The following is a 17043-nucleotide window of genomic DNA, read 5'->3' on the forward strand; positions in this document are numbered from 1 at the left end:
TCCTCCAACAGAATGGAATGCCTTAACAAGTGGTCAGTCGGCAGGTTTATTAATGCTACATGCCGCCGCTCGTCTGTTAAGCTCACAGAGCCTCGCTGCATGTTTTGAGTGAAAAAGGGAGAGCACGGCAGGAGAGATCATAAATAATTCATTAACCCCGTGCAATATCTATATCTATATTTGTAAGCTAAAACAGATAAAGGTATGGATCCAAAGAAACGTTTAGTAAAGCATTTTTAAACTCCTACCTTCACAGTTTTCCTTTTCGGAAGCTGTGCTACAAAATATATTCGCCTGACCGTCACGCGCACAGGAGGAGAATCAATAACTGCTTCATGTAAGAGCAATCGAAATAAACGGGGGTAGCCGCAGCTGCACTCATTGCTGATTAGATTGGTCCCACTCCCAATCGCAAGCGGATTTATTTCTGTTCCATGATTCACAACTGAGAATCGAAGAAAATTGGAAATTGCTGATACTCGTCGGATTGGCTGATATTGTAAAGTGAGAACAGTGCCAGCTGTGGGGGATAGCCAAATCCATACCAGACCAAGACCAATAATTTTCGTGCTACATGCCTGTAACAAAAAATTTACCCTATTTTAAATCATTTTCGAAACAAAAATGCTATGTATTAGCGGGTAGGGTGTTAATGATTGGTTTAGACCGTTTATAGGGTGTGCAGCTTCGGAGCAGCAGCTACCGCTTCGAATTTCTGACCGCGCCAAAATCGCACCAAAAGTGCCCGGGGCTACTGGTGTAATCACAGTCGACTTCGCCGACTGTCGGGCCGAGCTGCCACGTGGGATCGGAAGAACGCCTGGGACATTCGCTCTTATCGCTCGTATCGTCACGTACAGTATGTTTTAGCATTGAAAATTGCGTGAAAAAGCGAAAGAATTTCAACGAAACTAATCAATTCCAGTATGAAAAGAGACTGTTAAGATCATGACGGGCCGTGGGAGAGGCAGGGGAGCTCTCGCGAGATGGGAAGCCTCTAACAAAACAAGCGGAGGAGAAGCTACCTCGCGAGTCGGGTCGTCGGTCTTGCCACTTTCGAAAGAGAATTGGGAAGATGAGGTCAGAAAGTCGCCACGAGACTCTGTCAAGAGTATTACGGTCGTAAGAGTCACGCATATTATTGATGTGGAACACTTTTGGGCCCAAACAGGTAAGGTTTTCAATAATGAACTGTAACAATGAGCCAGAACAATGAGATTAAAAACAATACACGCTTTACAAGGAGATAAACGATCGCATCACCCGGCAACGTGCCATGATGATTTTCTCTTCTAAATATCGATGTTTATTAAACTTAAAATTAACTCTTGGGTCAAACTTAACTGTATATCGAATTATTGAGTTTACTGTAGTTACTAATGGTCCTAATGGATCAATTCAAATACTTGACCTGAGATTACACGGGTCGTTATATGACTGAGTGGTACCCTGGGTTCCAGAGGGTTTTTTTTTTTTTTTTGCGGTGACAAAGAGCGGCGAAGCCGCGATCGTCGAGAGAGTGGCGAAGCCACGATCGGAAGAGCGAAAAAAAAAACTGCACTGCTCCACGAAACGCTCGTTCGAAATCACTGCTAATCCCTGTCGCCATTTTGTTTGTTTACTGTTTCTTTGAGCCAAAAAAACGGTTTTTGGCGTTCCTAGGGTGTCTTGTAGTAGTTCAACCAATGAGCGTTTGCGTTAGATCATTAAAACTCGGAAAAGACTGGTACTAAGTACGATAACCAATCAGCGACCAAGTTCAAATTCTGTACTCATGGAAGTGAGGTTTGTAACTGCCGTGACCAGAGGGTTTTTTTTTTTTCGCTCTTCCGATCAAGGCTTCGCCACTCTCTCGACGATCGCGGCTTCGCCGCTCTTTGTCACCGCAAAAAAAAAAAAAACCCTCTGGAACCCAGGGTAACTGAGTGGGGGAGATAAATATCAATGGTAGTTGTTTGTTCAGTGATTGATTATGAGCTTAAAAAGTAGCAGGGGCTTTTGACAAATTGCTGTAGAGTGCAGCACTCATTAAAAAAATATGGCAATGTCAAAGCAGTGGTATAAAATCAAAACATACTGTACATGTACATTCAAACAACCCCTGTTGAGTTTTTATGTTGGTGAACATTATGGGTTTGATAAGATGACTGGGGGCTATGCCACTCACTAGGTAATGTGATATTGATGTTAATTTTAATGAAATGGTTCAGGTTTTCGAAATACTGGCTTGTGGGGTTGAAATCATGTTAATACGGGGTTAATACATAGTACTTTTGGGATTAATATAAACTACATGTATATTAGGTCACATGTTGCATTTTGTTTTTGAGGTGATTTGCATGTCATAAATTTAGGGCTCAGACAGTTCAACTGCAGTGCAAATAAACTTGGTTATAATGAACCTCTTATTTAAAGAACAAACATTGTTGAACCAGTTCAGTTGTAAAGATCAGTGCTGGAAATAATTTTTCATACTTAAAAGGACATGTGTCCTTCCAAACTTTTATTTTGAACGGACCTACATGTATTAGAAACTTGGTTGGACATCAATTCACATTTTAAATCAAACACATTAAATTTTCTAAGACAAAGTCACGTAAGTTCTCGGACATCATGTCCAAACATAGTGCAAAATTGGCTGGACATTTTGGCATATTTGATCGGACAATGTGCGATGATCGACAGTAATTTCCAGCACTAAAAGATGTTGAATGAAATTTGTCACTTTCATTACGAATGTTACGTTCATTAACTTTGCCACCTATATTTTAACAGACATTATAAATTTATTGTTTATGTAACAAGCTTTTGAAATAATGAGCCAAACTTTCAGAACCAAGTAAGAAAAATTGATATTTTGACCTTGGAACAGAAAGCTAAACACTGATCAATAGTGTTGATCAGCAGAGGAGCTTAGGCTGGGTATTTAATGGTGCAGTGTTAATGTTTTAGCCTATTGGATTTTCAGGTAGTGCTGATCACCTCAAACAATTTGATACATACATGATTGCATTGAATTCATGGTGTAATGAACAACAAAGATCAAGTGTTCAACAGGTACCTATCTGTGGCCAACCAGTGTGTGTCAGACACACAGACACTGGTCAGTGGAGAAGAGCCCAGGTTACTAGGCTAAGTGAAAGGTATGTTAGATCACCACCCTTGTGATATACATGAATTAATGCTCTTAATTTGCATGTCTTGTCAACAGTTTGCAACAGTGCAATCCCGATTTATCAAGCCCTTGATTTCTCAAAACTCCTGATAACTCGAAACAAAAGTTGTTCCCCTTGGAGTTGTTTGACTTAGTCAAACACGTGCAGTTTCCCCTAATACCTCGAACTTCTTGTTCGTTCGAACAATCAGGAGAATATCAGATGTATTTTTGGTGATCAAGTGTCTTTTCTTTGAAGAAGGTTAACAAAAAACTTGTTTGACAAAAATATCATTTATTTGCCAATCTTAATTTGCCATCTTCATTATGTATTACACATATGATGCTTTTGACATTGCTGATTCTTGCAGCATGCCCAGGGGGGTACTTGCAGTATTCATGAGGGGGCCGACAGAGCTTCAATTGCGAACCCAAAAAATACATGAGCCTGAAATTTTACACCCAAAAAAATACCTGGCAAAATTTCACCCCAAAAAACAAACCTAGCACCCAACGATCAACAAACAGATTTTAGTCCTAAAAAAATACATGACGACCGACCCAAAAAATACTGACCGGACCTCCCCGCAGACTGGACCCCCCCCCTGGGGCAGCATGTAGGACACGTGTCACATATAAACCTAGAAAATGGTCTAGCTCACAAAAAGTCTCTCAAAGCTCAGTGGTTAGAGCACCCAACTGGTATCTGGGAGGTCATGGATGTAATTCCCATCCGGGACTCAGATAATTTTTACCTTTGTCCCACACTCGTGACAAAATATGAACATTTCACCTTTATCAAAAAATGTTTTCTACAGCATGGTGGATGTATTTTACTTGGATTATGGACAGTCAGAGTGTGTTTCATTGGATAGACTTTGTAATTCCACTCCAGGTGATATCATGTCTCGTCCAGCACTGGCTCGATACATTACACTAGAAGGTGTAAAACCTGTAAGTTGACAGTTAGCTATTTAGCAATTATTATAATTAGTATCCTGTGAAATCATGCAGAATGTCACCTGTTACTTAGCCGTTAATAATACCAGTACTACTTACGAGTTGTCTAAACATCTGGCCATAATAATATTATACTGGAAGGTCAAGCAGGATAACTGCTTTTATTATTCAATAAAATTAATTGTGAATGAAATACATGTTACAGCTAGCTGAACTTTAGTTCTACAGTGCTTTGCAAGACATTTGACAAATCATGGTAAGGTACACATCTGTTATCGCAGAATATTACAGGATGACAGATACTAAGGAATCCCTGACTATGAATGGGCATCTGGTCAGGTTATCTTTGTTGAATAATAAACTGCAATTCTGGACATATATAGAATGGAGATTGGCTGATTTGTAACAATTCAGCAAGGGGTTTGTGGGAAATTAATGTCAGTCAGTGGTTACATGTAACAGTTATTATTAAGATGCACTGCGCACTGTTAAACTCATCATAAACCGTCTTGATGTAAATGTAGAAGCTTTAGACTTGTTTTGTATTGTTTTATTAAATACAGATTGGTGGGAGCTGGTCAGAGGAAGCTAACAACAGATTCAGTGAGATTGTTTCTAGCACACTTATCATTCATTTTTTAGACAACTTTAGAGGAAAACTTTATCAAAGGTAAGATCACATAAGAAACTATGTAGAAAAGTTACTCTACCATAGATGATAACTGTTAATTTTTACAGATCAGAATCATACAATGTAGCTTAAATCATATAGTATTCTCTTTTGCATTTTTACAAATGTTGCAGTTAAATTTGCATCACTTGCCAAAATTTCAAACCATGAACATGACTGCCTAACCTACCCATTGCTTGTCACTTAAGTATCCATTCTGTGTACAAGGTTTTGTTTTGTCATTTTCCAGACCAATGCAAAATAATTTAGCAATGCCCCTGTAATACCATAAAATCTAATAAGCCCTGCTGGTTAAAGGCCCATCTGGCTGGAAACAAAAAAAACATCTGGTTACAAGCCCCCCTCTGCTGGATGACAGGACTGAACAGGGCTAAATGTTACTTTATTACGACATTTTAACTTAAAAAAAAATGTATTTCCGTCAACACTGATGTGGCTTGTTTCAAAACTTTTTTTGTTCCGCTTATAAGCCCCCCCCCCAAAAAAAAATCCCCTTACGAAGTTGGTTATAAGCCCAGGGCTTACAACCAAGATTTTACAGTATATTGTTGTTTTAAATGGTTTCCCCCTGAAAGGCACCAATCAAAAATTTGTTTTTCTTCTTCATGTAGAAGTAGTAAAGGACAAGAGGTTTCAGTAGGCGACATACTTATCTCTGAAGGCTTTGCACAGGTATGATTTGTTTTGCAGTTTTACAAACACTCTCTAGAAGTATAAAATACAGTTCTGGTATATAGAAATCTCTCAATAATACTATCATAATGATACATTCAAATTTGTTTTTCAATTTAGAGTTCTGATGGTGATGTTGGTAGAAGTCCTTGGAAAAAGGACAGCACAAGGTATAAGTTTACAATCATGTATTTTTGTCACAATCGAATTATTTTTTATGAAACTAGTGGCAGACTTGTTACAAGTCAATGCTAGACACTAAGTCAATTACAAATGTTGAAGTTGCAAGAGGTCCAATATTTACAGTTGGTTGGCCTTATATTTGATTGAAACTTGAGGGAGTCCTATGGGTTAAGGTGGCCGATCGATTTTGAGTGGCGAATTTCAATTGAGCACTGTACGCCACGCCGAGAAAATCGCTCAGTACGCTGAGAAGAAAGACATGCCGGAACCAAGCAACATATGATGTCACCACCCATACACGAGACTTCTGTAGGAGGGAAGAGGGACCCCGAGATGCAATAAAAATGGAGCTTTGATGAATTGTAAACAAAAAAAAACGTCAACGCGTTCACGCCCGACACGCCTACCCCCACCGACTATTTCCCGGGCCCGCAGACGAGCCCAGAGCAAAAAAAGAATTTATCCCAGCCTAGGTTAGAGTTCCCCCGGCGCCCCAGTGTCGACCCGTGATACAGCACGGACTGAAGAAACAAGCTATTTAAAAGCAACAACAACGAGGAATAGGCATAAGCCTTTATCTTCAGTTTACAGTTTAAGGCAGAGTGTCACTCTCCTTAAAAATTTAGTGATCATTAACCTTGATACCCCTGACTGCCAAGTTATTACGAGCGCAAGTGCGGCCCCAAAAGCGAAAACTCAAACAGCCAACCAAGGAGAGCACAGGCATCACGGAACTCACCCAGAAAGCCCCCAAGACGGAAGTGCGGCACAGGGCGGGCCCACGATCGAGCCACCTTAAGTCACTGGAAAAGACTTTTACAAATAAGCTAGAGAAGCATTAATTAATTAAGTCTGCTAGTTTTTAAGTCAAAGTATAATTGATTATTTTCATTTTGTATGTAAATTTAACAGAACAATGAATTCAGAGCAGCAGAAGAGGCTAGATCAACAATGGAACTCAATAACATTCCAACCATCAGCATCACAACAGCCATCATGGAAAACAAGCGATCACTTCAATACCGAAAGAAGTGCATTAATAAATAACTCACCCTTCTCATCAAAAGGTCAATCTTTGCAAAAAGAACCATTTGATTCCAATTTTTCTGCATTTGGGAAGATGTCTAGTCCACCACAGATGTATGATCATAATGAATCAAAGCCAAATCTGAACGAGATTTCCTTGAATGACATTCCTCTGCCTCCAAACCCAGACTTTCGTACACAGCACAAGGAAAATGACAATCTTGAGACTTTTCATATAAAGAGAGCTGACCCAGGTCCTGTGGAATCTCTGCGCACAGCAAGGCCTCATCTGGCGAGTCCAAGCGAGTTTCTCAGTCATCAGTCTAGGCCAGGACAGGATCCAGGACTTTCACATGGTTAGGTTCCTAACATTATATACTAGTTACAAGTATTGATTTTGCCATAGCTTGATTTAAATTACTGTATGGGAAATTGGTAACATACTTTACTGAAAAGCCTAGTTCTCCTCTGCTACTTTTCTGCATACATTTTTAAATCAACATTTAATACCACTAAAAAGAACGATTTAATTCTGGCAGGGGGGGGGAGAAAGGGTTATTGGAAATGCAGTTGACTTAAAAAAAAATTGAAATTGAGATGCGCCAAAATTATGTTCCTGAGCATTTTAGAGTGCTAGAATGCTTATGGCTTTCATGGTTCAAATGTTCACTAGGCAGTAGTGTTGTCCAGTGAAGCCAAGAGGTTCAGTGAAGCCAGAAGTTAACTTGTGAAAGGAAAATTGATGATGTAATGATTACTTAGTCATTATTTTGATAGTGGAGCCCACCAATTTAAGAATTTGGGAAAATAGCCGAGGAAAATTTCAGGGCGAATGGGAGAACCTTTGACCTCCATGATACTGGTGCAATGCTTACCAACTGACCAGAAACCACGCATTGGGAGTCACGGGAAAGAGAACTTGGAGTTAAAGCCCCTTTGATATCTTAACTGCAGAACTCAGAGCATTTAGGGACCTTACAGTACATGTCTCAGGAGGTGCCTGGCCATAATGCAGGGGTGTACCCCATCTGCGAATCAGATGATGAAACTATATCTGTTAAGTTAAACTAACATGACAGCTGGGGATGGACAGGAGGGGTAACTTTTAATTTATCACAAAACCTAAAACAGTAATTTTGATTTCTTGATTTTCAGCTAATTCATCATTCCCAAAGAGTGAATCACCCCCAAAGTACCAACCACCACATCTGAGAAATGCTCAGACAAAGTTGAGTGAAGCAGCTGGAATGAATACAGACCCCAAGTTAGAGAACTTCACTTCATTAATACAAAGCAACAACAGTGCTTTTCTACCGCAACATCATAGGCAACAGCAAGCTTTCTCAAACTTTTCTTTCAGTCCAAAACAAGGAAGGAAACATATCGCTGCTCAGTTTCAAACTAATGCAATGAATTTAGGAGATGTTCCACCAATTTCACGCAAACCACCACAACAACAAACTATCCAATCGTGGCAACAACCTGAATTTCTCAAAACACAGCCTTTAAATGAAAATACAAGAGATAAAACATTAAAAGCAGAGCTTGATTGGAAAATCTGGAAGTTTGAACGGAATGTAAAGAAAGTTATTGATCGCATGGCAGCAGGAGCTACTGGGGACTACTCATATGAGCTTGACAAATTGATTGCTGATAGCAGACTATCTCAGGAGTTTCCAGGAATTTCAGAAGTGTCCATTATTTTGAAACTGTTACTGGAGAAAGTCATGGATAAAATCAAGTTTGACATTGTTGCTGTTAGAGTGTGCACGATATTTAGAGGTACATGAATAATTACTTTTGTATTAACAAAGATGCACTTTGTAAACAATGTACTGTAATCAACATTTTTTAGTTGTCCCATGCTAGTGTTTTATTGTTGTTGTTGTTGTTGTTGTTGTAACAGTTTTGGTACTTTTGTTTTGAAAATTTGTTGGAAGCAGTGCATGTAGTGGCATTGTCATTGTGGTCATCGTCACCATCATCATCACATGGCACGGTCACTGCTGACACTTTGCCACTTTTGCAACATGTTCAATCACTGTTTTCCACTATGTATTACCTCAGCTCTTTTCATCTGACACACTCTACCATCATCTTTCAAGGTCATTTCTTGATGATAGTATGCACCACATCCCAAGTCTTCCACACTTCCTCTTTCCATCACGTTTGATTCTGCAGGTACATGTGTATATGTCACAGAACAGTTAGAATGATGACTAAGGAAACAGTCATGTGCTCAATAAAATGAAGATACCGATTCCGAAGCGCCGCGGCGCAATCGCGCCCAAGTGCGGATCGAGGGCGGCGCATTGAGGGCGGCGCAAATGGACGCCACAAAGAACAATCACAGTAGAAAAGAGCGTCGATGTCAGCATCGTCCGCAGAGGAAGGGCGCAACGTCCGCAGTGCGGCCACAACAACAGAACACGAGAATGGGAAGACAGGAGCGAACATCACGAACACACACCGAGGAACCCAAGACGTGCGAGTGCGCAGTGAACGGAAGAATGAGGGATCGGGACGGGGATTGGGGGGGATAATGTCCAAATGGGGATTCGAGGGGGGATACGGGGGCGGCGATTCGAGTAAATACGGTAGTCAACTCATTGCTTAATGTTTTTGTTCTGTTTAGACATGGGCATTCCTGAGCTAAGTGATATTATCAACAAAGTTGTGACTGAGTGTCAAGGGGAATTAATGGAGGTAAATAACAAATGGCTTCTCTTCTATGGTACACTACACCGTGTTTGTACATGTTCAGTGTTCTGCCGTGTAGCATGAGAAAAGCAAACAAGTCATTTCAACATTCTAACAGATGATCTTCTTCTCTCACCTTGCATAATTTCCCAAACTGAAATGATTAAACATTGCCTTACATTTTAGTCAAGAATTCTTACACGATTTTGTTATTATAGCAATGTAGTTCAAGTGATTGCCCCCAAAGATGTCAGAGATTCTCATCATTGCTTGGGAAACTTTACCTGGAAGTTCTAAATGAAAGTGATTCAAATGGGTGAGTATGTGAGGTGTGAAAGCCTTGTATTGCTTAGCACTAAAAATGGAGATACCAGCACACTGGAGAACTGGTCATCACCCATGTGCTATTTTCCTCACAGTTGACTAAATGTTCACTCTACCCTAAAAATGGTTTATGCCTTGAGATCTATGGTTTTATTTACACGTATAAGTTGCTACCAGCAAATTAGCCTGTTCCAGGCATTTGGTTAGTTGGGAAGCAGCACAAAAACATAAGCACGAAGAACACAAAGTGGATAGAAATGATGAACGGTGCATTGCTCCCCAACTAACCGAACCCCTGAAACAGGCTTCCAGCAAACATCTGGGAAAAACCTTGTTGTAATGCTAGGCTGGGTGAAGGCAGTAGGGTGTTAAGCCTTAGGGCCTGACATGATCCGGAATGACTCATTCCAGAACGAGTTCATCCATCCCCATACATTCTCTGATTGAATAACCAGAGGAGTCATCGAATGAGCATCCGGATCGGAATGAAGGGGAATGACATATTGGACAGAACAGAATGAACGGAGAGAAGCACTCGGAAACCACATACGGACTCCACAGTAAATAGAACGAAAAAACGTAAAGCATACTGAGCCCAAAGAAGAAGCTCATGGTCAATACCGAAGGAGAACGGCCACAGGGCACAAAACAAGCGGAAACATGCGCATCTGTGACCCGCGAAACATGGCCACCTTGCGATCGCGCGAAAACCACGCACGTGAAATGCTTGGTTGAACCGGCGACTTGTCATGTAATGCAGACGACTTCACGGAACGAGCGCGAATGAAGTTCCGGATATGTAAACAGGCCCTTAGATTGTGTGGTACAATTGTGTGTGTATGGTAAAGCATGTATATGATGATGGTTTATCACTGGTATCATCTGCCTTGCCATCTTGTTGTCTGTTGTACTTGTATAACTTACTGCTCATAATGCTGTATTATTCCTCCTGTTCTTTTGTGTCACTTTATGTTGTAGATTTAAGTCATCAGTGGACAGTATTGTTGCAAACAGTTTACACAATTGGCTGTCATTTGATCAGGTAAGGTTGTTCCTGGCTGGGCACCAAATCCTACTTGCAATTAACATAAAGTATTTTGAGTACATTTCTTTTTTGCAATCAGTCTACACTTTGAGTCTGGGAACAAAACCCTTATTTGGTCAGATTCCATTCTTATCCCTGGAGTGGCTTGTCCCTCTTTGCCGGCAGAGCCTGGGGCACAAGGAGCAAGTGGCTCTGGGGACACATGATTTGATTGGCTAGAAATTAATTCTGTTTTTCTCTAACCAATCAAATCATGTGTCCCCAGAGCCACCTGTTTCTCTTGCCTCAGGGTCTGCTGGCTGAGAGGGACAAGCAGCTCTGGGGAGGAAAATTGTCAGAGTCCAAAAGTGAAAAATACCTGTTAACAAAATTGTTTTCTGATTATGTAGGCTGACTCAGTCGATATTCACAAACTTAATGCTGCCTGTCTGATGGGATTTTTAAAGGTTACAGGACCAACAATCGACCAGACAGAAGGGTAAGCTTGTAAACTGAAAAATGCTGGCGATTCCCTTCACTTTGTGTTGTGTTGCAAATAAACAGAGAACAAAACTCTTCTTAACTCATCTTTGAGCAAATCCACATCGCTATAGTAGCAGGGCATAGAAGCTGTGAGTGTAAAATGCTGTATGTGGACTGAAATTGAAATACATCAGCCTAACCAATGACAGAAGTCTTGATGCCAGTTTCAGCTCAATTAGATATGCATGCATGGCCAGCAGGTCACAATTTGTACCCACTTGGCCCTGGTTGTTCAAATGGTGGATAACACTATCCACCAGATAAATTGCTATCCAGTGGATAAGTATTGACAAAACACACCACACTATCCACTGGATAGTGGTTTGTCCAGTGGATAGTGCTTTCCGTCATTTGAACAACTGAGGCCTAGTCTTTTTTTTTTCGCCATGATGGTCAGTGCAAGTCACCACTGTTTTGTTCTGGCTCTGCTTTTTATGAACTTCACTGTTTTTTGACTTTTACAGGAATGAGATCTCCAGATATTTTGCAACAATCAGGGACCTTGTCTTGTCACAAGACCTTGCAGTGTGAGTATTTGAAAATATAATTATGTACCCTGTGAAAACAAGATGTAGTTGTTGTTTTGCTGCCATAAATGGGTAACAGTGCTACTTAAATAAAATAATAAAGCAATAAGATATTTTTGCAGGGTGGTTGGAGGAGGGTTTGAACACTGCCTCACTTTATACCCTCTTGTGCATGATTATCATCACAAACTTATCTTCCTTCTGTCCTGTCAGACCGGTTAAGAGCACTTTGCTGGACATTCTTTTGTTAAGAGCGTCAGGCTGGAAGGTGGAGGAGGAGGACACAGATGAGCAAGAGACTGGAAGCTTGTCCACTGAGGATGAAGTGTTTCTTGAAACAGAAGATGACGTCACAGAGGAGCAGCTGCAGGAGGAGACTGGAGACCAGAACGACAGTGAAGGTGGGGTAATAAGACACTAGTCCGGTCCAGAAAAAAACCTCAGAAAACCAACCACTTCTGGCAGCATCAACTGTATATGATGAACCCTGCTTACATTTCACATTTCATTTTGTCCTCTGCCTCAGTGTGGAATCAGACTATGTGCAAAACCATTTCTATGTGTCTCGAGAAGACACATCCATGATTTTGGTTAAAAAAAATGGCCTCACATTGACTACAAAGTGCTACAAAGTGAAATGTAGTGTCTATGATGGTAAGCTTGAAGTAACTACTCATCCGGGTCACCGTAAAGCAACATCAATTCATCCAGCTGGAGTTCCAGACATCTTTCTCAGATGCCTTGTACTCAAATCCTTGAATCAGTCATAATTTCCTTTGTTGACTGTTGTTTTTTTTTTCTGATGTCAGATGTAGAATGGGACCCATACTGCAAAGTCAAGTTGATGCTGAAGAATCTTAAACTGCAGGATTTGCTGCAAAAGTTTTTTGATAACTGTATTCGGGTAAGGTTTTAGTTAAACATTCAAGTCAAGTCCTGATGCTGAATATCCCATACGAGTTCATTGTTACAAACTCGGTAAATTGTTGTGTAGCCAGCCAGGGCGTATTATAAGAAAACCAGGTTTTGTAGTTGACCTGGTTGATATGAACTCGAGGTAAAAATGTACATGTAACTGGTGCCCAGTCTGTGTAACAGACATCTTGTGTTTCCTTTGCTTATTGTTAAAGTGACATCTGCACACGCAGTGACTGAAGGAGATAGATGTCTGCATGCTGGCTTCTGGTATAGTTAATTGTTAAACATTGATTGATAACCCTGTGGTGTGTAAAGCTACAAAAACTTAAGTATGTCTTTGTTAATTGAGCAACTCGTTTCCAGGACTCTCTTCTGACTGCTGATTGGGAAGAGCTGAAGAGAACTCTTCAGGTGAGGATGATTTTGCATTTGGTTCTGTATAATGAAACCATATAATGTGAAAATTTGGTCCTAGTAGTTTCATGCTTGAAATGTTTTTGTAGTACAGCTAATCACTAATTCTGGGCTCGTCATTAATTTTATCATTTTATTTTCCAGGAAGCTGGATTTCCTCCTGGTGTCATCTTAGAAATAAGAATGTATTTAGACAAAGGTGGGTGAGAGTTGTACTCTGAAAGTTACTCACTTGTTGGGCCAAGGACTTGTCACTGAAGAACTTCTTTCACTAAGTCAGCAAATAAAAAAAAGGAATTTCTCGCCGTTACAGGGCGAACCACTCTCTCATAGGCTTCTGAGCGTCTTGACCTTTTCAGTCCCGAACTTGATAGTGTGTAATGTTAGTTTTGAAAATTTGGTGGAAAGTCAGAGACAGTATCACCGAGTTCATAAAGGGAATAAGTGAAAGGCGCCTTTTTTCATTTCTAATCTTGCAAGTCACCAGTTGCACTGATGTCCAGCTTTCCTGGCTTCCTAATAAATATGACATACAACCACCACAAAGAACGCACTCAGTGTTTGACAATGTTTCCTTTACCTTTTTCAACCACTGTTTTATTTTTCTAAAGGTCTGTTAGAGAAAGATGTCAAGAAAAGTTCCAAACCTGCCACAGACAAGCATACAGCACCGTCTGCTGACATAACACAAGGACTAAAGACTGCTTCTAAATCACCCTCGCCAACCAAATCCATTGAGCACGGCATTGAAATAAATCAGCTAAACCAGGAGCTGCAACAACTTATGATCGGCAGCAATCAAGATAAAGGAACACCAAGAATTCCACCGACGAAAAAAATTAGCCCGCAGATGGAACAAGCAGGGCACGATATAACGCCGTACAGCAGGGGCGGATCCCGCAAGTTTGTTAGCAGGGCGGAGAGGAGGCGATCATCAGGCAGCCCACTTGAGGACTTACCTCAACCGATAACAGAGCATGGAAATGACGGGTTTGAAAGGATGGTTGCAAATCCTCCTCCGCCGCCTGCAGAGCCCGTCAATACACGCACCTCTGTAGAAACAAGCCCAGAAAGACAAACTGCAGCATCGATGTCGTATAGTGCGGTGCTCAAGAACGCTTCACAGGAGACTACAAAGAGCACGCCTCCAAGTGCAAAGCCAAACCAGTCCAAAACATTTTCACGGCCTCCCCCCGGATTTCCTCCTCTCCCCACCCATGGAGGGGACACGAAGATGAACATGACAGTGCTGAGCACCAAGACTAAGACAAAAACCCCCGGGCCACCAAACAGTGCCCCACGGAACACCCCAACAAGAGCCGACGCCAGTATGAACTGGCGAAACGATAGTCGCGAAGAACAATTTACGCAAGGTACTGCGCGGCCTGCGAATCCATCACAGTCCGGACATTCGGTGAAATGGAAACAGTTTGATCCCACCGTTGGCCAGAGTGTGTCCCCACCCAAGTCTGGAGGCTTCAGCGAGGCGAGTAGTCAGAGAAGAGAAACACCGGTCAGGACTATGGGCTCACCGGTCGGGACTATGAGTTCTGCGAATTCTGATGAATCACCCGAGCCCCCACCGGTTGTACACGCGCACCGGGCATTTGGCCCCGGGGGATTGAAAGCGTGTGTTATTTGCGGCAGTAAAGATCATCTGCGATGTAATGACCGCTCAAAAATGTTTATGGACTGATGAACAAGATAAACCAGTTTACATTAGTTAATATCATAAAACATTTTGCATCTTACCCTCTGGGTATTACAGGGAATGAGTTAGAAGCGTTTGGTTTCAGAGTCCGTTGCCTGAAACTGAGCTGCCCTTACTGCTTTTGTTTTTGGCAGCATCGCAATGCTCGGTCTCATTTCTGATTGAACAAATGCTATCGGAACTCTTCGGGAACCTCCTCCGAGTATTTGCCGAACATAGCATTCCGTTTGGCCTTGTATGGCAGCCTTTTTTAACCAGTGAACACACGTTGGTCTGTTATTATTGTTAATGTTACGTTTCAAAAAATCGCGAACTGCCAATGTTTGCTGCCAGCCAAAACTGAAGAGCTAAAAAACTGCGTGAGAAATGTACCACATCTTTTAACTGTTACCGACTTGTTGTCTGTACGACATTGCGTTGAACACTTTTACTCCGACGCAAGTCAACCGGCAAAATTGAAAATATATTTCCAAATGTTTTTTCTCGCAGTATCAACAAACGGCAACAGGTGAATTGAAAGTACTGTTCCATAATTTCCATCTGAATAATCTGACACTTGATAACTAGCAGTTTTATCTTTAAATTTAGTACTTCTTGAGAGTTGTCATTTGAATAATCACACACTAGAGTTTCATCCACAGACTTAAAAGTCACATAAAAGTAAACTGCCCAACAGCTTTCATTTGAATGGTCGCACACAAGGGTTTCATCCACAGATTCGAGGTTACAGCGGAACAGACAGTACCGCATTTAAGAACTTATCAAGTCCGCTTGCTTCTGAATCAGCTTCTGAATGGCCACATGCTCGAGTTTCATCCTAGAATCGCAGTAACTGACTTGCGTTTTGGTTGTTCTATTATTAGTTAAGGGGGCAACGTTTCTATCTGTTACAGTTCAGTTCTCTTTTGTACATAAATTCAAAGCAAACGCTCTGATCTTTGCGATCTTCTTGGTTTTCGATACGATACGCCTGCTGTCGCGTTTGTCATTTTATTTCGTATTTAACCAGCCTAAAACCAGAACCTTGTAATATATTTGGAAATCATATTTCTTTTATTCAGGCTGGTTGTGTACGTAATAATAACACGGTCTTGAGTATTTCACCAAGTACCACGAAATAACCATATTTAATCAGTTGTGTTTTAGTTTAAATGATTAACAATTATTAAATGATTTTCATAATAAAATTAATTTTTAAAAACGTGTTGAAATTTGCCAGAGCTGCCGCCATGTGTTAAAAAGGCTGGGCTGGGAAGGGTGGTGACTAATCTCGTTCCCAGATCGCTTGCGGACGAAGCCGGGAACAAGGTTCGCTGAACATTTGAATTATGGGAATGGATTGGGAAGATCATCATCAAGCGGTCGACGCCCGTTTGGGGGAGGGTGGATTCCCGTATAAAAAGGACGGAGATGTTCTTCGTCTCGCTTAGGATTGTAAATCATGGCTTTTGGACAGAACGCTAATAATTTTAGTAGGTCTCGATTAGTAGCCTGAATTTCAGACGTCCCTCTCTGGTCGCCTGCTTCCAAGCTGGCGACCAGAGAGGGACGTCTGAAATTCAGGCTACTTGTTTGGGTAGTCAGCACGTTAAAAGAACCGTCGTCATACTGTATTGGTGGTCTTGGGCCGATCTGGCATGAAACCGGTATTTTAGGGGGGTGAAAAAAGATTGAGCCACGCCCAGATTGGTTTACCTTGCTTCGACCTTCCCCGTCCCTTTTATAGGGAAGTCACCGTCGCCTTTTTCGTCTTCCCAAATGGTCACTAAAAACAACAGTCCATGTGTATATAATAGGAATTGGAAAAAACCCTTAACTATCCCGTGGTGTCCTTATAGTTGGTGCATTCGACTTTGGGACGAAAAGTCCTGTTTGAACCGAGGACGTGTTGTCTTCTTGGCCAGGACACTCAACTCTCAAAATGTCTCTCCAACAAGGTCTTAAACGAGTACCAACGTACCCTCTTCTCTTTCCCCCACGATGTTTTGTCCAGCAACCAGTCGCTTTATGTTGCAGAAACCAGAGTTAATCCTGGAAGACCCACGAGTAATCAAAATCAAATTTCTCCTTGTTATATCAATACGTGCTCTACTACACAGGCCATGGGAATTTACCAAATGATCTCATTACTCAAGGAATTTGCGAAGTCTATTAAGGAGAATTTTTATGTTAATTATGGGGTTTTAAAGGGAAAAG

At 41.2% G+C, this 17043-nt stretch overlaps 2 protein-coding genes across 3 annotated transcripts in view; one reads left to right on the forward strand and one right to left on the reverse strand.

Moving 5' to 3' along the window:
• Positions 1-557, reverse strand: part of LOC144643653 (alpha-L-fucosidase-like) — a 29306-nt gene extending 28749 nt beyond the window's left edge. Inside the window, exon 1 of one of the 2 annotated variants that reach the window (XM_078502971.1) lies at positions 249-557. The gene's annotated coding sequence lies outside the window, so the exon portion shown is untranslated. The remainder of the gene's footprint in view (positions 1-248) is intronic. The other variant, XM_078502972.1, reaches the window with a different exon arrangement.
• Positions 558-646: 89 nt separating this feature from the next.
• On the forward strand, positions 647-16048 carry LOC144643652 (uncharacterized). Its single transcript, XM_078502970.1, has 18 exons — positions 647-1171; positions 2969-3143; positions 3973-4108; positions 4678-4784; positions 5417-5477; positions 5598-5647; positions 6573-7042; positions 7842-8468; positions 9322-9392; positions 9605-9702; positions 10689-10752; positions 11145-11233; positions 11742-11804; positions 12018-12205; positions 12614-12708; positions 13086-13133; positions 13281-13335; positions 13748-16048. Exons 1-18 carry the CDS (start codon positions 949-951, stop codon positions 14830-14832), a joined length of 3705 nt encoding a protein of 1234 aa, XP_078359096.1. The 5' UTR covers positions 647-948; the 3' UTR covers positions 14833-16048.
• Positions 16049-17043: the final 995 nt, after the last annotated feature.

This window comes from Oculina patagonica, chromosome 2 (genome assembly GCF_052425735.1).
Source record: "Oculina patagonica isolate OP01 chromosome 2, crgOcupat, whole genome shotgun sequence".
In the NCBI taxonomy this organism is placed as follows: Eukaryota; Metazoa; Cnidaria; class Anthozoa; order Scleractinia; family Oculinidae; genus Oculina; species Oculina patagonica.